Source organism: Strigops habroptila, chromosome 4 (assembly GCF_004027225.2).
Source record: "Strigops habroptila isolate Jane chromosome 4, bStrHab1.2.pri, whole genome shotgun sequence".
Classification (NCBI taxonomy): Eukaryota; Metazoa; Chordata; class Aves; order Psittaciformes; family Psittacidae; genus Strigops; species Strigops habroptila.
This window is the reverse complement of record NC_046358.1, coordinates 56,077,310-56,102,851: the sequence shown is the minus strand read 5'-3', so window position 1 is coordinate 56,102,851 and position 25,542 is coordinate 56,077,310. Positions and strand designations below refer to the sequence as shown.

The 25,542-nt window shown below is 39.1% G+C and overlaps 1 protein-coding gene across 7 annotated transcripts in view; it reads left to right on the top strand.

Moving 5' to 3' along the window:
• DENND5A (DENN domain containing 5A) overlaps nt 1-25,542 on the top strand; it is a 73,222-nt gene that overhangs the window by 7,244 nt on the left and 40,436 nt on the right. For 2 of the 7 annotated variants that reach the window (XM_030482196.2, XM_030482193.2), the window contains exons 2-5: nt 14,202-14,273; nt 14,868-14,977; nt 15,678-16,338; nt 24,509-24,696. In XM_030482196.2, coding sequence (XP_030338056.1) covers nt 14,202-14,273; nt 14,868-14,977; nt 15,678-16,338; nt 24,509-24,696 — 1,031 coding nt within the window. Of the gene's footprint in view, nt 1-10,441; nt 12,169-14,201; nt 14,274-14,867; nt 14,978-15,677; nt 16,339-24,508; nt 24,697-25,542 lie in introns of those variants that run through there. The other 5 variants (XM_030482195.1, XM_030482197.1, XM_030482192.1 and 2 more) reach the window with 4 other exon arrangements.

The following is a 25,542-nucleotide window of genomic DNA, read 5'->3' as shown; positions in this document are numbered from 1 at the left end:
TCTGCAGACAGATAACATGGCACTCATAAGCAACCTTTTCATTTTCAGATATAGCAACATTTCAGTGTTTGAGTGAGGGGAAAAAAAGGTTGGTTTTACAGAAACAGATATTCTTTCAGCATGACGTCAAGTGAGTTTGGAAAAGGTTTTTTGCAATTGTAGTTGCTACTGCTTGTGTCTACAATGGCACTCTGTTGCAGAAATATGTGTGTGTTCAGAGATCTCAAGGTTGCTGCAATATACTGATCTCTGCATTGCTTCTGTCCTTTACAAACATAAATTTTTATGAGCTGTTCTACTATTTGCATGTATTACTTACTCCTCCTTAACTTGCTACTTTCAGCAAGCTCCCTTACCAACTGTTGTTTCCTGATTTTGCTCCCATTCAAAAGTGTTGCTGAAGGCTGGTAAAATTTCTATTTACCAGTATCCCTGCTGTTTCTGAGAACGAATCTGGCATTTATTTTGTGGCAGCCCAGGTTGTCATGGTCTCCCTTTCCCTATCCTTACTGTGGTCTTGTGCTCATACCTTCTTCCCTTGCATGAGGACTAGCTAGTCCCATTGGACATGGTTCAGCGCAGCAGGTTCCAGGGAGTACCAGGCCTCGGTGTGAGGAAAGAGATTGATAATGCACAGCCGTTGATTAAATTGACATAGGTGCCCTGAAGCACAGCTCCATGGGGGGCCATATTCAAAGAGTTCTTTAGAGCAAAATTCACATGAATGATCTGCAGAAATCTGACCCAATGTCTAAGGGGTTTATGATCCTGAAAACAGAAGTTACTTATGCAATGTGAAGTTGCTCTAACGCTGCAAGGTCGTTGCAGTCTCCCCTGAAAGTGTGCTTAGGGTCCATGAACTAACCTTTTCTGCACAGAGATCTGCCCTTGCATGTGTTGGTAGCGTTGAGAATGGCTGCCATTTCACAGGTGAGGCCTTATAAACAGGGCCTAATCTTGGCTTGGAGAATGAAGGATTCTGGATGTATCCACTGAATGAGGTGAATTGAGTGTTCTTCTGATAAATAATTCCACAAATAGTCCTGAGTCTGTTATGCATGGGTGGCAGTATGCCCTGGCAAGAACTTGTGTGGTGTATATGTGTGTCTGTGTTATTTTGTTTTTATTTTTATTTCTGTGTCTTTATTTTTTTTCCCCTTTTCCTTCATATAAAGTCTTCCAAAGTTAAAACTATATGCAACATGTTCTGTTTTCCTCAAGTCTGACCAGGGAAGGGATTTAACTCATAATCTTGTTTCTATGCAAGCACAAGCCATCATGTTTGTCTATGACTTTGTTCAAAGGGATGATAAGTGTTAAAAGTGGTTGACTTGGACCTGTGACTTCTGTTTCCAGGACTGAATAAAAGTACTCGACTTTGTTCTTCCTGTTCGAATCAGATTTTCATATTAAAAACTTTTTCTAACCAAACATGAATCATATCTTGTGAAGAAGAAAGATAAGCTTGATATGGCACTTGTAAAAGGAAGAATGCCTGAGACAAGTGGTTGGTGAGATGATAAGGAAGGATACAGTCAGAGCTAAGGTAAACTTCACAGTTTGTCATATCTCGTCATATTGACCAGACTGTCAGCATATCTGATTAATTTTCTGGTATTAGAAATCACTTCTATTTAAAAAATAGAAAACAGCCTATCAAGCAACTCGATGACTTCCTTACAGAGCATTTTTTAGGGGATGGGGGGAACACAGTCTTTACTGCAAAACGTTGATTTCAAAAGATATATAACAAAGTGAAACAGGCTGGACAGGGCTTGTGTACTGGGATGGTTGTATAGCTGAACTTTTTGTATTTTGCTGACCTCTGTATGTCATTGGAACTTGCTTGGAAGGCTTCATGTCTAAAATATGGCCTTCCTTTTTCACACAAAACCTCAGTGGTCTCCCGGAAGAATAGAAATACTTGGTTGAAGGACTGGACAGATGCTTCAGTAACATTTGCTCCTGGTGCTTTTCCACAAACATGTTTCCATCAGTGCTCAGAGCTGGAGTTGGGAGGGCAACAGTAGCACAAAAAGTAGGGACATTTAACTGGATGGGAGATGGCACTGTGAAAGGATGTCCAGTGGTTCGGAGAGGTTGCCTGAAATCGTCTTTGCTTCTGTTTCCTTAGGCTTTCCTGAAGCAGTCTTACTGGGTCTGCCAGTTTTAGATGGGCATAAGGAGAACAGCTGATTTCTATATTAAATATGCTTAAAATATGGTTGTCTCCACTTCTGTTCTATATTTCTAGTACATGCAAGCCACCCTTTTCCTTTTTTAGTGTCTTCTGTTGCTAGATCTATTGTGTCATGAAAATGGCGTGTCTCCCCCCCAACCCCCACGGCTGAGAACACGCCTGTCATTGTAATTTTGAGTGCTGCTTCTGTTGTTTAGTTGGAAACAGATCTAAATATCTTTCTGTAAGTCTTTTTGCTGTGGCTAAAGCAGAAAAGTAGTTTAGTGAAACAATTCTGTTTTTAAGACCATTTCCTTGGAAATTTCTGCCAGGCGGTCTTGATTAGAGCACATTGTGTCCATCTGCCTTCTTGTGTTGCATGCGAAGTAGTAAAAAACCCAAAAGCTTTAGGATGCTTTTAAAGATGCAAGCTGGGGACTTTTGTTTTTTTTTTCTTGCGTGGTTTTTAAAAACTGCCCTAGATTCTTGATGGTTTCTTCTGCCACTTCACTGTCCCACCTCTTCCCGCCTTCCTTGAAACGGTACCAGAAAAATAAAAACAAAGGCCTTTGGTTTCCTGATGTTACAATCACAGAATGCAGATGTCCTCTGCTGTTTTTCTGCAGTGCTTTAAATTCATTGTTGCAGGATTTGAAACTATTCCAGCGTGTGTGTAGCAATATGTTTTGTTATCAACTAAATGAATGCTGAAACTTAAATGATGAATGGATAGCTATTAACTCCTAAATTCTCATTTGCCATAGAGGGCTTGGAAGGATTTATTCTATCAAAGTAGTGGATGATCAAGAGATTATTTGTATCCAGTGGTTACAAATATCCAGTTAGTGGAACGAACTTTTTTATTTACAGTGGGGTTCTTCATGTTACAATTCTTGAAACATTGCAACTCTTTAATTTTGGAAAGCAAAAGAAAGGGGGAAAACAACAGGATCTTTTACAGTTGACAGATTAGAGTTAACTTGTCTCTTTGTCCTTCCCACCTTTTTAGTGACTGAAGCATGAAGAACTGTATTGTCCATTGAACATTCAAATGTATGTTGTATTCTGGAAGGAACGAGTTCTCATGGGGTTGGGATGGAGGTTGTCGTTACAAGCAAATGCAGATTCCCTAGATGGCAAACAAGCAAAAAAAAAACCACCAAAAAAAAAAAAAACCCCAGAAATATTGGAGCCTTTCCTCTCTCTGGTTATTTTCTTCCTCTTCTCTCTACTTCCTCTAAAGAAAGTCCTCCAATTTTTACAGATGAAGGACGGCACTCCAGCCAATATACACTCCAGTTACACTTAAGATAGATAACTAAGTTGAGAGCAGTGTGTCTGTAATGTGTATTTGTGTATTTGCACTTTGGTTTTAGAAAGGAAGACAGTGGGCTTCCTTTGCCTTTGAGCTCTTTTGTCAGGGGAAGTGGAACAGTAAATAAAAAATAAAAACAGTAAACAAAAAAATAAAAACAGTAAACAAATAAAAGTAAAATAAAAAATAAAAACAGTAAACAAAAAAATAAAAACAGTAAACAAATAAAAGTAAAATAAAAAAATAAAAACAGTAAACAAAAAATAAAAACAGTAAATAAAAAATAAAAACTGCATAAAGACGTTTTCAGAGGAAGTCCCAGTTGTGAAAATCATAGGTGGTAGATCTGTTACAAATTCAGAGGAATGACAGCCGCTAGAGACAGTGATTGAAACCCTGATTTGTTAGAGGCAGTGGAGGAAACCCCTGATTCCAGTTGCTTAAACAGCAGTGCTGCAGTAAAATGAAAGTGGTCATGAAGATTTTCTCATATAGATAACCTGATCCACTTTTAAAACTCTTTAAGTCCCAGTTCCAGTAAGAAATTAACTGATCTAAGCACCAATTCAGCTTGCACTGCACCAGGTGGTCTTGCCAGCAGGGGGAGGGGAAGATAGAACTACAGGACAGAGGGTTTATGTGTTTCAGGCTAAAAGGGAAGAATTCTTTTTTGTGTGTATCAGAGGAAGAAGTTTGCTGAGTCCTCTCTAATGAGAAATACGTGCAGTTCTGCTTAAGGAGGAGGAACTGGAAGGAAGGAAGCAAGTCATAATCTGAAGGCATTTGTCCATTGATGGAGTGGCTGTTTGCTTACAGGTTTGGCAGCTGCAGCTTTTCTTGAATCATGGTTTTTATTCCAAGAGTTCATGTTGAATGAATTTCTTACCTCAGTCTGCCAAACTTTGGGTGTTAATTTCCTACATTGTAGAGGGTGTTTTTTGCATTTATAAAGAAGGAATTGGAGAAATGTACTGTTTTGTTTTTAAAATAAACTCTAGTTATTAGTATATTAATAGACCTTTAGGTATGTATTGAAAAGACTTTTCTTTAATATTAGAATAGGGGGTTCTCAAAAATCAGAATGGTGCTGCTCTCCAGAAGGCTAGGTCTGGAGTTTTTGCTTTCTTTTTTTTTTCCCCCCCTTGTCTGTTTTTTAGAGACTAGAATGAATCAACAGATTGCCACCACATTTCACATCTAGTATGGCACTGGTACAATTTGATTAATTGTTTGATTATCCCAGTTTTGCTCTTAAGACTTGGAAATAGAGTATTGGAAAGTTTCCATTGACAAGTAGGTATATGGCAAGTCTTATTTTTAACAGAACTCTTTTGCCTTTGATTTTAAGATATTGATTCTTGGCTTGACTATCTTTCCATGCCTATGTGCATTTTATGCACCTGTATTTGCTTTCACAATGTAACCACATTAACTATTGGTCATCTGTCAGCTTGACTAATCAAGAACTGCTCAAATCTCTCAGGGTACATACCACCTCCCTCCAGTGGCCCCTCCCTCCAAAGTGTTCTCATTTGCTCCATACTTCCATCATTTCTACAATGTGGATTCCAGAAGTATGCACACTTTACCTGTTTTGCCAGCCAACTATTTTTATTTAGACCATGAATTTTAAAGCTGGAGTAATTATGTGTTTGGTAAACATAATTCTTTACAGTCATATCTGTAGCCTTATTGTGTGTACTGAGAATGATTGCTGGCTGAACTGGGAATCCTACTGCTGTTTGTGACATTAGCTGCTGGCTGTAGATTAACTTAATTCTAAATGTGTTGTGCACTGCTGCCATTCTTGTATCTTTGGAAACAGTTCAGACTTTTTTCCCTTATGTATTAGGCTCTTTGACAGGTACGCTGTTGCAATTATCATGTCTTCATCCAAAATCCAAGAATGAGAAAGATTGTTTTTAAAATTATGCCCATTTTCTATGATGTCCGTTTTCACCTAGGTATGGCTTTGTGTTTCATTATATTTTTAATTGAAAGCAGGATAGAATTAGGCTGTTCTCTGAATGGTGTTTGTAATTCATGCACTGTTCAAATCCGCGTATTGACTGACTTCTGACTTGCCACCAACACTGGGGAAAACCTTCGCTCTTTGGCTGGCATGGTCGGCTCAGTCTCAATTCCCCACCCTGCACAAGTTGTGATGAGTCCTACCACTGCAAGGTTCTTTGAACCATGGTGTAAGAAGTGCAGAGGTAAACGGTATGGTTATAAACGCATTTTATAGGGATTTCTGAATCCTAAGTTCAGTTCCTCTAGTGTGCTGCATAGAACAAGAAAGCTGTCCTAAGTGTATGGCTCATAGTATCTGTTGCTGGTACAGACTCTCATTGTTCTTACTCATTTATTTAATCACAGCAATATGACTGTTTCATGTTGAAGCTATTTTATATTTACTTCATTAAACATTAATTTTAGTGGCAGCAAGAATTGCATATACAGCTCGTGTATGCACACCGAGACCAAATAAATTGAATTAATAACAGGCTCTATCACAAGAATTTAAAGAAGCAAGCTGCTTGGCAGGGTGAAAGCAGCAAACCACTTAATCAGAATCAGTAGAGGTTTCTGTGTGCCTTTGTTTTGTAATTCTTTTGAGCAGATCAACAGACTCCATGAAGAAATGATGGTGGCAGTATTAATGATTCTGTAAAATCAGTGCTGTGTGACCATGTAGTTCTTTTATCAGGCACTTTTTCTGGTAACGAGGTAGCTTCTTCTGACTTGGTCTTTATTGCCATAGAGGGAAAATTGGGCTAGACTCTGCCTCTGAAACACCTGCTTAAAGACTTTTTCCTAGCACAGAGAATTTCCTGTACAGTTCTCAGTCTCTCATAATTTTTACAGTTGCAGCACTGCAGTCACTTTCTAAAAACTAAAACCAAATAGTGAATTGAGAGTGTGTACAAAAGGCTGTGATTCAGTTTTAAAAAAGCTTTATTTGCAAAGTATTCCTGGCATCTCTTTTCTTTTTTTATCAAGTTTGCCCTTTCTAATTAAGGACGACTTAAGCCATGCGGTTCTGTTCTGTACTAGAGAGAAATTTATTACATGAATGGAAACTTTTTGTGTCAGGGTGCGGGTCACAAAGAAGAACGATTGATTGATTGATGTATTGAAGAGAAAAAAACCATCTAGGGTTAGAAGCATACTTACAAAGGAACAAACTCCTCAGCAGGGAAAATGGAATTGTTAGAATCATGGAAAAGTTTTCTTGATAATTATCATTAGAAATTTGCAAGCAAGCCAGCTGGGTATATGTTGCTTCTCTTGCTATAAGCTACCTAGAATCAAAGAATCATAGAATCATAGAATAGTAAGGGTTGGAAAGGACCTTAAGATCATCTAGTTCCAACCCCCCTGCCGTGGGCAGGGACACCTCGCACTAAACCATGTGGCCCAAGGCTCTGTCCAACCTGGCCTTGAACACTGCCAGGGATGGAGCATCCACAACCTCCCTGGGCAACCCATTCCAGTGCTTCACCACCCTCACTGTAAAGAACTTCTTCCTTATATCTAATCTAAACTTCCCCTGTTTAAGTTTGAACCCATTACCCCTTGTCCTACCACTACAGTCCCTGGTGAAGAGTCTGTCCCCAGCATCGTTATAGGCCCCTTTCAGATACTGGAAGGCTGCTATGAGGTCTCCACGCAGCCTTCTCTTCTCCAGGCTGAACAGCCCCAACTCTCTCAGCCTGTTTTCATACGGGAGGTGCTCCAGCCCCCTTATCATCCTCGTGGCCCTCCTCTGGACTCGCTCCAACAACTCCATGTCCTTTTTATGTTAAGGACACCAGAACTGTGCACAGTACTCCAAGTGAGGTCTCATGAGAGCAGAGTAGAGGGGCAGGATCACCTCCTTTGACCTGCTGGTCACGCTTCTTTTGATGCAGCCCAGGATATGGTTGGCTTTCTGGGCTGCAAGCGCACACTGAAGCCGGCTCATGTTAAGCTTCTCATCAACCAACACCCCCAAGTCCTTCTCCTCAGGGCTGCTCTGAATCTCTTCTCTGCCCAACCTGCAGCAGTGCCTGGGATTGCCCCACCCCAGGTGTAGGACCTTGCACTTGGCTTGGTTAAACTTCATGAGGTTGGCATCGGCCCACCTCACAAGCATGTCAAGGTCCCTCTGGATGGCATCCCTTCCTTCCAGTGTATCAACCGAACCACACAGCCTGGTGTCATCGGCAAACTTGCTGAGGGCGCACTCAATCCCACTGTCCATGTCGCCGACAAAGATGTTGAACAGGACCGGTCCCAACACCGATCCCTGAGGGACACCACTCGTTACACGTTTCCAACTGGACATCGAGCCATTTACCACAACTCTTTGCGTGCAGCTGTCGAGCCAGTTTTTTATCCACCGAGTGGTCCATCTATCAAATTGATGCCTCTCCAATTTAGAGACAAGGATGTCGTGCGGGACAGTGTCAAACACTTTGCACAAGTCCAGGTAGATGACGTCAGCTGCTCTGCCCCTGTCCATCAGTTCCGTGGCTCCATCATAGAAGGCCACCAAATTGGTCAGGCAGGATTTCCCCTTAGTGAAACCATATTGGCTGTCACCAACCACCTCGTTGTATTTCATGTGCCTTAGCATGCTTTCCAGGAGAAACTGCTCCAAGATTTTGCCAGGCACAGAGGTGAGGCTGACTGGCTACCTGAGAGGATGTGTATGACTGTCAGGCATAGCTTGAATTTACAGTGTATGTTTTTAAAGGTTTCAATACAGGTTTAGCTTATTTCGTGACTGCACATGAGGGTTTGATGGGAAGTGTGTTATTACTTAGCATGGTTACATGCAGCTAATGGTGATGACAAACATAAGCTACACTTCCCTATGGTTCATAGAATCATAGAATAGTTCAGGTTGTAAACAGAACTTTGTAAATGGCATAGTCAAAAAAAGGGAGTGGAGTGTGAGGTGTCTCTCTGAGGTGGCAGGGTTTTAAGTCTCAATTTCCAGCCTTTAAAAAGATTTTGTCTTCCTTTTTCATTGAGAATTCATAATTTCATATTTTTCACTTGTAGTAAATCCACTTTTCAGTTGAAAGCAATGTAGTTGTTTATATGTTATAAGGGGAGGTCATAAGTAATTGAAACTCAAAGTTGTTTTTTTTTTTTTTTTCCCTTTCGTTCCCTTCTACCCCCAAAGAGGGGAAAAAAGGCAGTGAATCAGATTTTCTCTGGGCAAATCAGGAAAGAGCTAAGATTAGACCTTCAGAATTCACTCTATTTATTCCCTCTCAAAACTGGGGAAAGCTTGGTAGATAGTGTTTTTCAGGTTACTGAGTTGAAGAATGCTTAAGTTCATTCTAGTTTCTATAACTTTTTTCCTTCTGCTCTGTGTATAATCTTGTATAAAAGTGGTATCCATTGATATGGATAGTTTCATGCAGATAGATAGTTTCAAAGCAATGCTGCACTGCACGAGTCGTAAACTCTGTGCAGTATCTCTGAGTTTGTAAGTCCTAATTCTCATCAGACCAAGACACAAGACACAGCTGTTTTCTGCTTGCAGGTTGAACAGCAAGAAAAGTAGTAGGTAAGAGCAGGGAGGAGCAATGAAATGACAGAGAGTTTGCCAGTGTTCACTACAAATCTGCATTGTGATACGGCTTATGTTCAGTGTTTGGTGACTCAGTAAGATGTCATTCAATAAAATGAGGTATAGTTTTTAGTTCAAACATAGGATACTTGGAGTGCATGCGTTAGCTCTTCTATTGTGCTTGTAATTAGGAAGTCCAAATAACAGACACATAGGCCAGCATCATTCAAGGTGTTATAAAATTATGTTAGAACTGAAGTCTGTCAGTCCTCGTGGTTCCATACACTGTGAATTGTATTAGATGACTGTTAGAGGAGTGGTGTGATCTTCAATGCAGATGTGAACAAGAGGCTGGTTTTAACTATGTATTCCAACTAAATGGAATGTATTTCAACTCCTTGGTAGTCTCGAGCAGGTGTGTAATTTCCTTTATGCATGCAATAAAAGTCCATCAGGGTCAGTTTACTGAAGAGATGTGAGAGGGAGGGATTGGAAGAATTACCTGCCTCTTATGTGAGATTTAATCTGGACAGTAGGGAGCGTACGTCACTCCAGCCCGAGACTGCTGTGAGCCGAGCTCTGCCTGCTACAGGAAGAGCTGGGCCAAGCAGGAGTCTTGGTAGCAGCAGCGCTTGATGTCCTGGATGTTCTTCATCCAAGAAGACTGACTCAGAGGTTATGCCTAGCTGGTGACTTCTCTTTTGATAAGCAAGCTTACTCTGAGAGCTTAAGTCTTTATGCATGTCTTTTTAAATTATGTGGTAATAAAAAGGGAGAGCTCAATATAGGACTGTGATGAGGCTGACTGCCTACATGGTGTCATAGTGGGAATAGCTTGGTTTTGTCACAGTTTAGATGGATAAAATCTTTTCAAGCCACTGATTGCTGTAGCATCTTTGCTCCTCTTCCACCCTGTGGTGGAGTCTTAGAGGGTTGATGAAGTGTGGAAGAAGGGAGAGGAAGGAAAGGGCATTATCAAATCCAGATGGTGGTTGCAGGTGTTGAAAACTCTATTACCCATCATAGCAGGACCCAGCAGGTGGGCAGGCTTGGCCTTGGGAGGAGGAGCGGCTTTGGGAGTGCTTCAGTTACTCGTGTAGGTTATTAAAACTACTGTAGTCCCATGTTTTCTTCAGTGCACCAGTTTAAGAACCTCTGTGGTTTTATCTTTGCTTTCCTCCTGTTTTGGGGGATTGCTCCGAGCTAATTAATCTGTTTGCGTGAACGTGGGCTAAACTGGATTAGTGAAACATTAATCTTGGTTAACCTCTTCTTCATTCTCTATTTATTTTTAAAGCCAAATAATTTCACTGGTCCTATTTCAAGTGGGGTGCCACAGATAGTTGTTTTTTTTTCTTTCCAAAGACAAAGACATTCTGAGGTTCTCTGCTTTGCTGTGATTCCATTCCTAGGTGCAGCACCAGGTCTCATTCTAAACTGGTGTTCGTGAGTCTGTACAGTGCCTAGTGAAATGATGTTTCTCTATTCTGCTGTGATACTATTTACGTTGCAGAATACAATGGGATTCTTACTGTTTTGAAGTTTTGATGTTGAGAAGCATGTTGGCCTGAAACTTCCTGAAGTATTCCTGTTTTGTTTTCCCTTTTCCTGGAGTTTTTTGTATGTATCAATATTGAGTGTTGTATGACAGTTCCTGACAAATAATCTCATAGTCATAGCCATTTGATTACCATTCCTGCTTTAAATCCAAATAATTATAAATTTGTAGTCTGTGTGGCAGTTTGCATCTTCATTTTTTTTGTAGAGCTTTTCCTGTAGGAAAAGTAAGGATTAGCAAATGTGTTTGAAAGGCTTCCTTAGTCTTCAGCAGGCAATACTGTGTTCCATTAAAAAGTTCCTTTTATGTGGAACTTGAACAAAAGAAAAATTGTTTACAGAGAAATCATGTTTGAAGACCTCTTTATAGTAAGTTGGATCAGTAAGGAAAGTACTTTCTAGCCGTCACTTCTGCTAGAGGAGAGGAACCTTAAGAAAAGCATGATCTGATAATCGCAGTCCTGATAATAATATTCATGAAGTGTGGGCAGTTGTGCTCACTCTGAAACTTGTGGGATACATCATATTTTTATCAGTTTATCTTCTCTTACATCTTCATTTTTTTCAGTTCTAGAATAAGACTTTGACCACTTTGTTGATGGATTTGTCTCCTGCATTTGTTAAATGCGCTCTTGTCTTACGTGTTTATATCAAAACCATTTCAATATAAACCATTTCATATCAAACCCAATACAATTCTATGATTCTATTCTATGAATTAATCAGATGTTTGAATCACAGAGTCAGATCTTGAGATCATGAGTTATTTTTGCCTACTGGAGATGTGTCACAATTGGTACTTTGCTGGAGCATTGTGTTTGAGGCTTATAACTGATTATAAATTTAGGGTTAATTACTTTTTTGACTCTGGATATAAGCAAATATTGTTTGAGGATTCTCCCCTCATCTGTTGATGGCTGTCTAGTGACAATCATTAGCTACTTAGTGGGAGAAGTGAAGGGGGAGACTAGGCAATGGACTTGTTGGTCTTTGGGTTCTCATTAGTTGTAATGGCAAGAAAACAGGGTGGCTAGTTTTCTGGAGTTGCACAGATCACCTTTCTGTTCCTGGATTGAACTTTACAAAAGCTGTAGGTGAGCTGTCACTTGAGATTCCCTGCCCTGTCAGTATCTTTGGCAGTCAGCGTTGCCCAATCTGAAGGTCCAGTGGTTTGTTGTATTACAAGCATGAAGGCTCTTACAAGAAGAGATAGCTAAAGATGGAAGACTGTGCCGCTGTGAAAGAGGAAATGAGCATCATGCTCATGCGGAGGTTAACATGACAGATATGGTATCAGAGTGGTATGGCTGTAGGAAAGAAGTATAATATGAAGGCATTCTGGCAAGAGCAGTGTCTGTGCAACAGTTGAGTTGTTTGATGAATTGTGATATAGGTGTTGCCTTATGTTTTTCTCTGGATCAGGACTTGGTGGGTTTCCAGAAATCAATTTCAGTACTTTCACTGAATTACAGACAGGCTTCAGGTGTGTTGGAGTGTGTTGGAGAGGATATGTCTTGGGAGAAGATGGGGCAAGGCCTCTTAAAATACGTAAGCATCCTTTTAGTGTTTGTTTTGTTTTTTTGCTTGCCCTTCCTCCCCTCCCCCGTTTGTGTTTTTTGTTGTTGTGTTTGGTTTTTTTTGTCAGAAGTGAAGAGCAGCATCATGTATTTTGCAATATATATCATGTTTATCATCTTAATGAAAACATCTTCAAGTAACAGATTTTCTTTTTATTTCTGAAATATGCATGACCTTGCACATAAGTAAACCCAGTGATTGTAGCATGTGGTTTCCAAGTTCGGGAGAAAATTTGGCCGTCAGATATTTTTCTCCCTTGTATGTATGTGGAAGGGAAAAAAAACCCAAAGGGAACAAAACAGCTTAGTAAATGTCTGAGGTTTTTCCTCAACTGTCTAAAAGTTGACATTACATCATCTGCACAGATGCAAATATAGAAAATAGTAGGTGTTTTAAATCTCCTGACTTATTTTTAAAACCTCTTTTACAGAGGACTGTCTTTACTTGACTGTACGTTTGTGTCAGTAAATAGAGATGTGGCATTATGTCCACTTTTCTTTCTCTTTCTGGGAAATTGGAAGTTTCTTTAAATGCTTATTTTCATATTTTGAGATTGTTCTTAGCTCCTGCTGAAATGCTGCTATGTTTTCTTTCATTGGCTCTGCTCTTTTCCAAGATGGTTATATTTCAGTGAAGTTGTGTTCTTTTTTTTCCTAACTATCCCTCTCTATATACATGTTTCAGTTTTTCCCAAATGCATTTTTTCTCTTTGAACAATGATATTACTGAAAAAAAGGTAATAAATAATGTAGCTGAGTGGTTTTGTATGAAAATCAGCTGAGTTGTTGATTTTTTCAGACGAAGAGGAAAAGCAATTCCTCCTTTAAATTTCAGTGCTAAGCCCCAGAGGGTTAGCAAAATGCCTGTGAGTATTTTGGGTATTGAGACCTGTCCTAGGTCCTGATGGAGGATAAGATCCCTGTTTGAGGTGATATCTAAGAATTAGTTTAAATCAGATCTGGGGTTACATGACTTCTCAACTGTCAAAGGACTTCTTAAACATTCCACTGAAATGAAGTTTTATTTGGTGTGTTTGTTAGGTTCTTTATTGTCTCTAGGCAGGGTTATTATTGTCTCTGTGTATGGCTACTTTGTGGAAGTAAGTGTTGTATGAAATAAAGCTTCTAAGTTGGCTTAGAAATTGAACTTAAAATATTACTATAAAAATACAGAACAAACCCAACCAATTCTGAAATCAATTTCTATTGCCATGTAATTGCTGCATGTAAGAAAACAAGTGAGAAGTTGAAGTGTGTTTTCTCTTCTGCAGGTGTTGCTGGAATAGTTCAATTTATTTAAAGCATATGATTTCATGCAATTGTGCCTGATTGTTAGTGCAGCTGTCAACAGCTGCATGCTCATTTAGCTAATTGCATTCTAGTAAGATAGCTAAGCTTATTTTAAGACATGCAGTTGTGCACTTTTTTTTTTATTTTTAAAGCAACTACACACTCTCAGAAGATTCACTGCAGAAAGCTCTGTGCTATCACAATCAACAATCATTGCTCCAGAGAAAATTTGAGAGCTTAGAAGCACGACTCTGTTAGCCAGTCTAGTGTGTATGGATGGCATCTGTCAAAAGTTGGACCATGCCACTTAAATTCATATAGTTCTGAAGGCCTTGAAATGGTCTTGTCCTTGGGGTTGGTTTCATCATCTGCTCTTTGGGAGTATTTTATAGTTTAACATGTAAAACTTTAATTTCACAAGCAGATAATTCCTATTGCTGCATCAGTATTCTGGTTGTGTATACAGGAGCTATGAGTATGTTACACGCTCAACATCTCTTTCAAGAAACATGTATTTGAAACATGTATTTGAAATGAGAAATTTGTATGAAATTGTATATGTATATAAAGCATATTAGGAGAGTAGATAATCTATTATGCATGCTAGTCCTGTATAACATACTTGTATGTTTTTTTACTGGTATGTGTTAGCTATGTAATTACAGTTGACAGTATGAAATGTATAATGCAGTGTTGTTTTTATTTGTTATATAGCTTTATGCCAGTATATACAGGCCTCTAAAACCCGAGATGGTGCCAGCCGTTTCATTTCAAGTGCAACAGAAGGTAAAGGAAAAAGCGTGGGGTAAAAAAAAAGCACAAATCTTTGTTCATCTGATACCCTGTCTTCATGGGCATTTATGTGGTTCTTGATCTTTTAACCTTTTAGACTCTCTTCACAGCTAACTTCTTGTAATAGATGCTGGATACCCTTTTTTCCTAAGTCTTGAAGAACAAATTAAGTGATGCCACTTGTATGTCTATCTTAAACTTGCATCATCTTTGCATCTTGTCTATTTGTGCTTTTCTTCAGTAACAAAATTCCACTGAAACTGAAGCTTTAGCTATGCTTTAATAAGAATTTGAAGTATCTGAAGAGTAACTTAGAGAATTGCTGTCACGACCACAATCTCAAGATAATTGCGCTTAAGGAAAAGCACAGATACTTAACAACAGAAATGTTACTATGCTAATCCTTGCTAATATCTGCAGTCTGATTATATGCTGACTAACTGTCTTGCGTTTTCCGTTTCTCTTAAAAGGAGTGTTTGCTTAATTCATTTATCCTCGCGTCTGCCTGCTGATGTCCTGCTGTTTGGCCTTGTTTGAGCTTAAAAAGAGAATGAAATATTTATTTGCATATTTTTCTTTCACCTGCAGGGGAAAACTTTGAGCAGACTCCGTTAAGACGCACATTTAAATCCAAAGTTCTTGCTCGCTATCCTGAGAATGTTGAATGGAACCCTTTTGACCAGGATGCAGTGGGAATGGTCGGTATCACTTAATGGCTTTTGTTTTTAAGACAAAAACCTACCTTGACAATTGAAGGCATTCATCTGTGTTTTCTTTGGCAGGAAATTGTGAAATCTGTTATAGATGGGAAACAATAATGAATTTCTCCAAATTATGCGGACTCAAAAGGGGCTTTTCATTTAATTGTGATACTGTTTTAAAGGAAATTAAGTTAAAACTTGTAAGTGATAATTTCCTAGGAGAGTCTTTTGTTTTCCTGCAGTTTGTTGCATATTAGAGAATTGTTAGAGAAATTAATTAGTCTGCAATTAATAAATCTTCTTTGTGCATGACTTGTCTGTTAAATAGAATGTGGTGTGGTTTCTTTATTTAGATAAAATATAGAACTTTTCTCTGTCAGGTTTCTGGTCTTGGTGACCAAAACACTTTCCTTTATCTGAGTTTGAATTCTGTTATTTTATTCCCATTGACGTTGGTAACAAAATGGTCATCAGTTTCAATAGAAACTGCATATAGCCCTTTTAATATGTTCCTTTAGTTTTTCCGATGTAGATGCGTATTACTGTATTGTACAGAGATGTAACACTTAATAGAATTGAAAGTGAAATGTGGTGGCAGTTTGTGGATTCTAAATCATATTTTCATCAATGTTTCTGCAGGCAGGGGGAGAGAAAACTGTTTTAATTGATATTATCTCCCCTCCCCCCTTTTTTATAGCTGTGTATGCCTAAAGGGCTTGCTTTCAAGACACAAGCAGATTCCAGAGAACCTCAGTTCCACTCTTTTATTATTACTCGTGAAGATGGCTCACGGACATTTGGATTTTCTCTCACGTTTTTTGAGGAAGTTACTAGCAAACAGATCTGCAGTGCAATGCAGACATTGTATCATATGCACAATGCTGAATATGACATTCTTCATACTCCACCCACAAATGACAAAGATAGCTGCAGCAGCACTGGAGACTGCAATGGCACTTCTGTTTCAAAGCTGCAGCGTTTTAACTCCTATGACATCAGCAGAGACACACTCTATGTCTCAAAGTGCATTTGTCTGATTACTCCAATGTCTTTTATGAAAGCTTGTAAGAAAGTATTAGAACAACTTCACCAAGCAGTGACTTCACCTCAGCCGCCACCTCTACCTTTAGAAAGCTACATCTACAATATTCTCTATGAGGTTCCTCTTCCTCCAGCAGGAAGGTCATTAAAATTTTCAGGTGTTTATGGACCAATTATCTGCCAGAGGCCAAGCACCAGTGAACTACCATTATTTGATTTTCCAGTTAAAGAAGTTTTTGAATTGCTTGGAGTAGAAAATGTGGTTCAACTCTTCACCTGTGCCCTCTTGGAATTTCAGATACTGCTTTATTCACAGCGTGAGTACTTGTTTTTTGTCTTTTTATTTTGTAGTTGTACTGGCACAAGGTCTTTTCATTTCCTAAATTTTAAAAACCACACAAACAGAAGTATAGCTGCATTAAAGTGGCATGAGCATGCTAATGCAGTCAACCTTATCTGTGTGCAGGTTTTAATGTGAAGAAAAGAACTGGAGTTGCAAAGAGAGCATTGTATTGGCTCCTGGTTTTAGACACCTGAACTTAAAACTTTGGGCTTTCACATAAACTTCTGTATTCATGGACTGACTGTCCCCGCTATTGTTGTCCCTGGAAATGTGCTGTTGGATAGAGTAGTATGCCTTCTTCCTGTTTCTCCCCAGCTGCTTAGCTGAATTGCCTCCTACCTCTGCCAAAGTATCTGTGCTTTGAGAACCATATATAATTAACTAGGTAACTTTAAGAATTAATGATGCAAATATATTTTTTTTTCTTTTGAGTACCCGAAGTCAGATTTCAGTTGGTACTTTGAAATAAAAAAGTTTTATTTGACTGAACTTAAATCCCAAATCTCTGTTAAGGCCTTGAAACAGTTATTGCTGAAGTCACACAGATAAAGCTTGCTTTGAAGACAATAGGCAACAACTAAGCTGAAATAGTGTATGTTTATCAATTAATAAGTAATGTGGTAGTGGTATCCATTTTCTGTGTTGAAATTTGTGAATCTTCAGCTGCTTGTTCTGTGTCCTGTTACTCTAATACAGAGTATATGCAGTTATGCCAGAAGATAATTTTTCTACTTTTTTTTCCACCCCCCCCCCAAGCTGGCTAACTTTAGTCCAGACCCACCTATCCATAATGGAATGGCTTAAAGTAGACATACTGCTTTTTGAATCATACAACACTGTTTTATAGTAATGGTAAAGAAGCCTAGAAGACCCCAAGACAAATCTAGGGATATTCCATAGGGTTACTGAAATCTGTTTTTGATATTTTCTTCCAGTGAGATGTCACTGAAATATGTAGAGTACAAATGGTAACTATTTATAAAATATAACCTGCAGTTATTAACAACATTCTGCAAGCGTGAAATATGGATGTTTGTGTGTTGAGATGTGCATAGACTAAGGCCAGAGATAAGTTTTGTTTTTATAGTCAAGGTGATTAAAAGTGTATAATGCCAGCAGAGCATTATATCACAGTTATTGCATTGTATAAACAGTTAACTGTGACAGAAAAAACTATACAGTATTTCAAACGCAGTCAGAAAAACTTACTGTACTTGATAGTGGTTACTCTCTTGGATTTAAAAACCAAATTGCTTTGCTTATTATTTATAGAAAATCTAGAGACACTTGCCTAGCAGACAAACTTCTTTTGTGGTTTCTCCAGAAATGGATTATGCATCCGAGATTTAGGGATAGTTTGTCAATGTAGATATCTCTGTCCCATCAGTAGAAGATTCAAACATCAGCTTTTCCATCTGAAGAAGAAAGCAGTCCAGTTGGCCTGTAGTTGTGCTTGAGACCTCCTGTGCTGGAAGTGCATGTGCCTGGCTGGTTGGAAGCACCACAAGGAAAACAATGTGTGCATCACCATCTCAGAACAGTAATCCCTGACGTCTTTTCAAGCCATCGTGTTAAAAATACTGATTTCTCCTGGGCTGGAACTCAGCTTGCTTCTAGACTAGTCTTCTGTATCCTGGGTTCTCTTTCTAAGCCATAGTAATAAATTCAGCTTTTTTTTCTTGGGCACTTTCCAAGTGTGTCTGATCAGTGGCTAATTAAAGAAGTTTAAAATAGCTCTGGAACACTTGAGTTGCTTGTTTGCACATGCAGACTTACGGATTTCACAGGGATCTATGCAGCTGAAGGCCTGGGGACAGAAACTTTATGACCAGTTTCTGTGCAGTGTTCTCCTGCCTCACCTCAAGCTTTGGCTGAGTTGGGCTGTGTTGCACATTATGGAAGTGTCTTGTCTCTCTGTCAAGTTCTTGCCTACAGTTTCTAGCTGAAAAGTCTTCTTTCAGTAGGAAAAGAATATTATTTGTTTGCTGACATCTGGTCCTCAATTTTGGTGAACTAAATGTGGCAGTGCCTTCTCAGTAATAGCAGCCATAGGTTTTTGAAACATAGCTTCTCTTCAGTACTTTCTGAGGAATCTGATTCCTGACACCTTTTTTTACCTGCTTTTTTTTCTTAAAAACCCCCTTGGCACAGTTTTCTAATACATAGTCAGAACACTTTCAAAACTTCTAGTGACTTAGAAGCAGAAGTTACTGCATACTACTGGCATTGCCAACAGCCAAGTTGAAGAAGCCATTTTCTAAAATGTTTTTGATACACATGTACTTTATTTTTATATGACTTGAAATGGGAGTGTGAAGTATTTTGAAGTTCTAGAAGGTAAACTTTTTCTTCCTGTAATTTCTGTTTTTGTCTTTTCTAAACATGATATTCTGTTTTCTTCTATGTGGCATCAAATTAGATAATTGTTTAGCAAAGTGATAGCTTGTGTTGCTTAGAAGGATGATGTCAGTAGGAAAATGGAACTTCTGACTGAGGTTCTGGTTGTCTGTACCTGTACTTAACAGTTTCCTTCTTTGTTTTGGTTTGTTTAAGTTCATGTGCGGTTTTTGTTGTTGGTTGGTTTTGTTTGGTTGTTTTGTTTTTTTTTAAAGCAGGAATATGCTCTTAATACATTTTGCTCTTCTCTATTGTCACCTAACATCAGTGTTTTGCAGTTTGCGAAACAAGGAATGTTGAATGGAGATACAGGTGAAGGTGCACTCAGTTCAAAGTGGAATCAGGAATTTCTTGAACTTTTGTAAGCGCTTGTGCACATTCTTCCACGTGCAGTAGTGTAAGGTCTAGGTTGTCCTTCAGAATATAAATATTACACAAATGTCCTCTGGGTTTGTTAAATCTCATGGTGCTGAAACCTGTGACAGTTGAGGTGGTGGGATCATTTCTTGTTCTCCTAGGTCAGATGAGATTGCAATACACATTGGGTGGATTTAGGCTTAGAACAGTACATGACAAGATCAGAGGGTTTGCTTATAAGATTTATTTAAAAATCCCCAAACAAACAAGCAAAAAACCCAAACCCAAAACTCTTGGAGGACTTTGCTGGCAGATGCAGTTCTTCTTGAAACAAATTGTTTAGCATTTGTAAGTTCCAGTTAGTCCTTGGAATAGAAGTAACTTCACTTGGCAGTGAATGTGTTTTGCTTTAAGATTCCGTTGACATGTTTCTGACTTTATGCTTCTGGAAATTCATTTTTGTCCCACTGTATTGGCACAGCCTGTATGTTTTGGATCAGTGTAAGCCAAATGTAGGGAATGAATACCTTGATTTGATTGCCCTCTTGAGAGAGTAGTCTCGCATTTGGAAAAGTGTTAGAGGAATGCGGGTGACTGTAAGACAGTGAAGAAGCTGAAGCTGCTCCTAGTGCTGAGCCAGTGCTGAGGAACTCTGGCAAAGAGACTGGTGCTCGGGGCCTTCAGTAGTGCCCTCACCAAGTTACTCTGCAGGAAATGGTTTGCATTCCTGCATTTTCTGTTGCTCTTGTATCTGTGGAATAGAAATATTCCTTATCTCTATAGAGCACCTAGAGCTCGTCTGAAAAGTGTGCTCTAAGACAGTTGTGAAATCTGCTTGGAGGTGATTTTCTAAGCTGAAAACTATAGAAGGAGAAATGTAATACAGCACAGACTATGATCTTGAACAGTTTTTATTTTCTGGCTAATTGCTCTTTGCTGCCATTTTTAAGCACAAATGAAGTTGTTGGTTTGTTTTTTTTTTTTGCTTTGCTGTGCTTTTGATTCACTCTTCCCTATCATTGTTTCACTTGCTTAAAATTATGTTCACTCTAGAGATTTAAAGTATTAGTTTTACTTCTTTGCAGTATTAGTCCCATGTTGCCCAATTCTCATATCTTACATAGGACATTTTCTTCTTATGCCTCTAATGAGTTAGGAAACCTGCTGCTTGATGCGGGCATCTTTAATCAGCCAGTCAGACACAGAAGTGAACACGAATAGCAAGTACTTTGACCCATTGCTTCTACTAACTGCAGTTTGTTCTTACTGCAGTTACAGGTTTTTTGAAGTGAAAGGCCCAGTTAAAGAAATGTATGTTTTGTCTAAGGAGTCTGACATGTTGAATACCTGTGCTCAGAAAAATCTGTTGAAAAATGTTTATTTTACACTATGCTTTCTGCTACAAACAGGCATGCCTGAAGTGAACTCTTGAGGCGAAAGAGTTTGCCACCACTGTGTCTGGTGGCTCAACTGCATTGCATGCTACCTGTCCATAGGAACTGTGTTTATAATTTGTTCCCATTCTGTTCCCCTTCAGGCTAAAGAAAAGCTTAATCCTGGCAAGTAGCCCATCTTTCTGGTTTATCCATATACTTCCTGAAGATACCCAGCCAGACTCATCTGTGGTAACAGTCTGCCACTGTAGGGGCAACTCTCTGCCTTAAAGCAGGAATATGGGAATTGCATGTGGAATGGAAATTACTTGCCAAATACAACAGTATTTCATTGTGATCCATGGAGTAGGATGACTAGAAGGAAAAACATATTCCAGAATGTAATCACGTAATGGCTTTAAATTTGGGCAAGTCAGAGAATTTCTATAGGCACTTGGTAGTCTTCTTGCTGATAGAATGTGAGAATAGAGAGGTGGAATTGTGGTTCTTAAGAGCTGCCACCTTCTTCCCATCCTCCTGCTCTCTTTCCAGGCCCGAGACTCCTTAGTTTTTCTTTTTCCTGGATTTATTTGCTTTTTACAGATCAACAAAAATGTCTAGATATACTAAATATATAGATAAATACTGGTATAACTAATTTCTCATACATGCTTTAAGGGATAAGAAATTTTACCTGCAGTAATAGGTTAGAAGAACAAATCAGCCTTTTTCTGTGTTATTAAGTGGCCATGTTAAGGAGTAGTGGATTTTCTTTTCCTTGCACAGTGATCAGCTAAGTACTTTCCAAACTAACAGTGCAATAGTGGTATGTCATTTTTCCCTACCAGTGCTCTTGTGTACACTACAAGGCCAAAAGACTGTCATTTGCACCAGAGTAAGTATATTCTGGTTTTAAAACCAAGAGCAAGACCACTACTGAAGCACTTCTTCCCTCTTCTAATTTTTTTTTTTGTTATTATTATTTTTAAATCTTATGTAGTACATTGGTACTGAGTGTTCTGCTTGCTTCTTTATAAAAACTAACAAATAATTTTGTGCCCTCTCAGGATAGGTATAAGAAAACATTTAAGTTAGTTTGATTTGTGTTTGCAGGCTTCTTGACTTTGTCCATGCCTTTTGCCAACCACTCCTGACATGCATAAAGCTTGCAGAATGTAGTTATTGTTACTTGCAGGCTGCAACCATGCAGGCCAAACAGTTGGGAATGGCTTAAGCCAAGTGGATATCCAGGATCAGAGAGCTGCATTTGCAGATATCTCCGTTGGAGGAGGTAGCTGCTGAGCGGATAGAAATTCTGGATTATTGATGTTACTTTGTAATTAATTTGAAAGGCTAACACTAAAGTTAGGTTAATAATAGAGGGAAAAGTTGTATTTGAATTAGCCAGCAGGAAGAGACACGGGGGTTTTGTGTAGTAGGAAAACACTGTTTCTATTCTGAGACTTGCTCTTTCAAATAAACAAGCTGAATACAAACCAGCTGGAATGTTTGTATATCTATGGCTACATTTAAAGTTCTTTTTAAAGCTGAAGAAAATAGAGTATGAAATGGATTCTTCCCACAGGTTATCATTAATTCATCACTTTTTTGCAGTCAGCCTGTGATTAAAGCTGCAAACCAGTAAGTAACTGTGTAGGCAGAAACTGGTGTGCAGGCGGAATAGGGGAGTGCTGCTGGTGATGTTCACTGATTGTTCCCTAACGTGTTTCAGTCCAACTAAGCTTTTGGCAGAAACTTTATAAACTGTTTAAGCTATTCTTGCTTGTTTTGGCTGAAGGTTCCTTCAGTCACAGTAGATCTACTGTGTGGCAGTGACAAGTAGCTCTGTACAGTAATCTTTTCTACCAGCAGAGCTAGATCTGAAAAGAAAAATCAAAAGCAGAATTATGACCGGTGGTAGCAAAACCTGTGCTGGGTTCCTCTTGGGTTGTGGGATTCTTTGCAGACCTCCAAATTCCGCAACTTTGCCTTCAACAAAAATGCCAGGAGCCAGATTTCTTGTCCCTCTGTCTTCTGCTCTCTGAAGTCTGAGAGGCCAAAGGATAGAATTAAAGCCATAACCTTAGAAAGTGCACAGTTAAGCTAGAACATTTGTTTTGAACAGTTGTTACTCTTGCAGTTTTCATCTGCAGTCTGAAACGGTGTTCAAGACCTTCAGAAACCTCAACACCTGAACCTGTGCATTCAAGTCTCTTTTCCAATTTCATAGTATCTGTAGTTTTATGAACATGTTAGGAAAATACATGCATACTGATTCGTAGAACACGTTAAGAACTTGCCGACGAAGTTTAAGTTGACAAGCAGGTATTCTTTACTGCAGTGCTGGGAGACACAGGGGACATCTCCTCCTGATGCGTGTCCCCTTTAAGCACCAAACAGACTGTGATTATATCGCGTACATATTCATTACATTTCCGATAAACGTTACAGATATGCATTAGTTGTCCGAGAATCATTTTACATAATTCCATGCCCATTTGTGCATACACATAACAATGTGGTAGTGTCGTTTTACTTCTTCCAACAATCTTCATCACTTGGCCATTCCTTGAACTCTTGTTCTGGTAGTCTTTGAAGCATGTACATAAATGGTTACACCAGCTTAATTAGTTTGGTAACACTACTGACATAAGCGAGTGATTTCTCCTCATCCTTCTACTTATCAGTTAACTTAGCTGCAGCACATCCTGAACATCTGCTAGTTTCAGATACTCTTTATCTACAGTCCTTTTTTGCTTACAATAAATTTTGTACGAAGCTCATAAGGTTCTAAAACTATGTCAGCTACCATGATTTATCTTATACAAGGATCCTTATTGTGTTCTTTTGGTTGGGCTTTTTAGGTTTGGAAACTTTTGTTGTTATGTACAAAGCCACCAAGCTTAACGTTACTTAGAATTGAATTTTCTTATTTACAAAGAGTTATATTTTATTTTATACTTCCTTGTCTCAATACACCCCTCCCCAACACACATACGAAGAATACAGATTTTTTTTCCTTCCTCCTGTTTCCCCCACTCTTTCCTGGCTGGAATTGAATCTTGTTTCAGTATCATGAAAAAGGCATCCTGTGTTTCCAGGCTGTATTATATTTATAGCTTGACTGAAGGTAGAAGTTGTCTTAGTTTTGTGAGCTCATTCTATGCTCTTTCCAGCCTGGCGGCTTGAAAGCAGTCTGAATGTTTCAGCAGTTGTGTTAGACCACACACTCTCAGTTCATCTGGTGTTGCCTCCTCCTTTATGGTCCATAGATATCAAAAAATGTTAAAAATGATCCTGCAGTATAAAAGAGGAGGGCGAGGCGTTGGCCCAGCATACTGCAGTCTTAACTGCTCTAGCCACCAGCAGCTGAATTAAAAGATCTTTTCATATGCATGTTGCACAGGTGCATTTAGCACTGCTGTTCAGTTCCGGGAGATAAGTTGTTTTTGCACTGAACTGGGACTTCAGTCATACATTGCAAAGGATAAATGAAGCTGATGCTTTTTATTTTGTGCACAGTTATTTCAGTCGCGTTGTTGGGTTGGCTACTGTACAGCATGCTTTATAGACATTTAAACACGCCCTTAAAAAATGTTTATCTGAGAGATACCAGATGCCTTGGGTTTCATCCAAGGATTCCACAGAAAGCCATAAGCACAGAGAAAAGAAATTATTTCCAATGTGTTTCTTACCTGATTACAGTACTGCTTCCATACTCAAACTGGTATTCCTGATAACCCTGGTATAGGTAGCAGAAGGTGACTTAGTGGATGCTAAGGCTTAATTTGCTCATTTCCGTATGACTTGTAGAATGACCTACTTTGCGTTGAGCTCTCTTAGATGTTTCAGCAAAATGTGCTTGGGTGTACAAGTCTGGGTTTTCATCAAGATGCTGCTCAGTTAGCACTGGGGTTTGTGGTTTCTGTTTTAAAGCAAGCTCTCATTTCTTTAACTTAATTTACTTAAAAATGTTTGTGAAAGAAAAAAATATTTTTTTTTCTTGATCTTTTTCAGATTATCAGAGACTGATGACTGTGGCAGAGACCATCACAGCACTAATGTTTCCATTTCAGTGGCAGCATGTCTATGTTCCTATCCTTCCAGCATCCCTCCTTCATTTTCTAGATGCTCCTGTCCCTTACCTCATGGGCTTGCACTCTAATGGGCTGGATGACAGGTCTAAGCTGGAACTTCCTCAAGAGGTGAGAGGAGCTTGTCTCGATTGATTAAATATTGTACATGACTAAGAGGGAAGTGAGAAATGAGTCAAAATACTAGTGCTAACTCTAACAGACATTGTGAAGTTCTTGTTGGCTCAGAATAGCTCTTAGTTTATTTTTTGGAGATGCTGGAGAAAATCTGGTGAAGTAGATAAGTAAACCCATTTTGGAAATTGTATGCTCTGATAAAATAAAACTAATTTTACAGCAGAGTTACAGAAAGAACATTTTTCTGCAGCAAAGCCTAGCCCTTTAATGCTAGGAAATGCAAGAAAGTGCAGTATGAGTTCACCAGCTGTGGCCAAAAGGCCGTACAGCTGCTTCTGTGTGGTGCCGAGTGAGCAAACCTCGACTGGCTTCAGCGCTGTGCTGTGCTGGCTCCTGGCTGCGTGGTATTAGGCTGAGTTTCCGTGCACTGCATTTCTAAGTCGTGGTTGGCTTACATGGACCCAGCCTGTCAGTTGTCTGCACTAAAAGTGTTTTGAATTTTCTTCTAGAATGCACACTTCAGTCTGCAGTGAAATGTCAGCGTATACTTGAGCTAACTGGTGCTAATTGGGATAGTGCTCAGGAGTCCTCCCTTGTAGCAAGGCTCTGTTGGCACCAGCCACTGTATGAAGGAGAAACAAATGGTCTATAGAGGTTCTGCAACTCATACATGGGGCTGGGACTACATTCAGACTGCTTAGAGGTTGTTTTTATTTACTTTATCCCACTGTTCACTTCACAAATACTCTTTATAGGGATGGGCCAAGAGTGAACTTAAGAGCTGATTGTGAGGATCAGGGGACCAAGAGTGGCTGAGCACTACCTGAGGTAGCAAAGGAA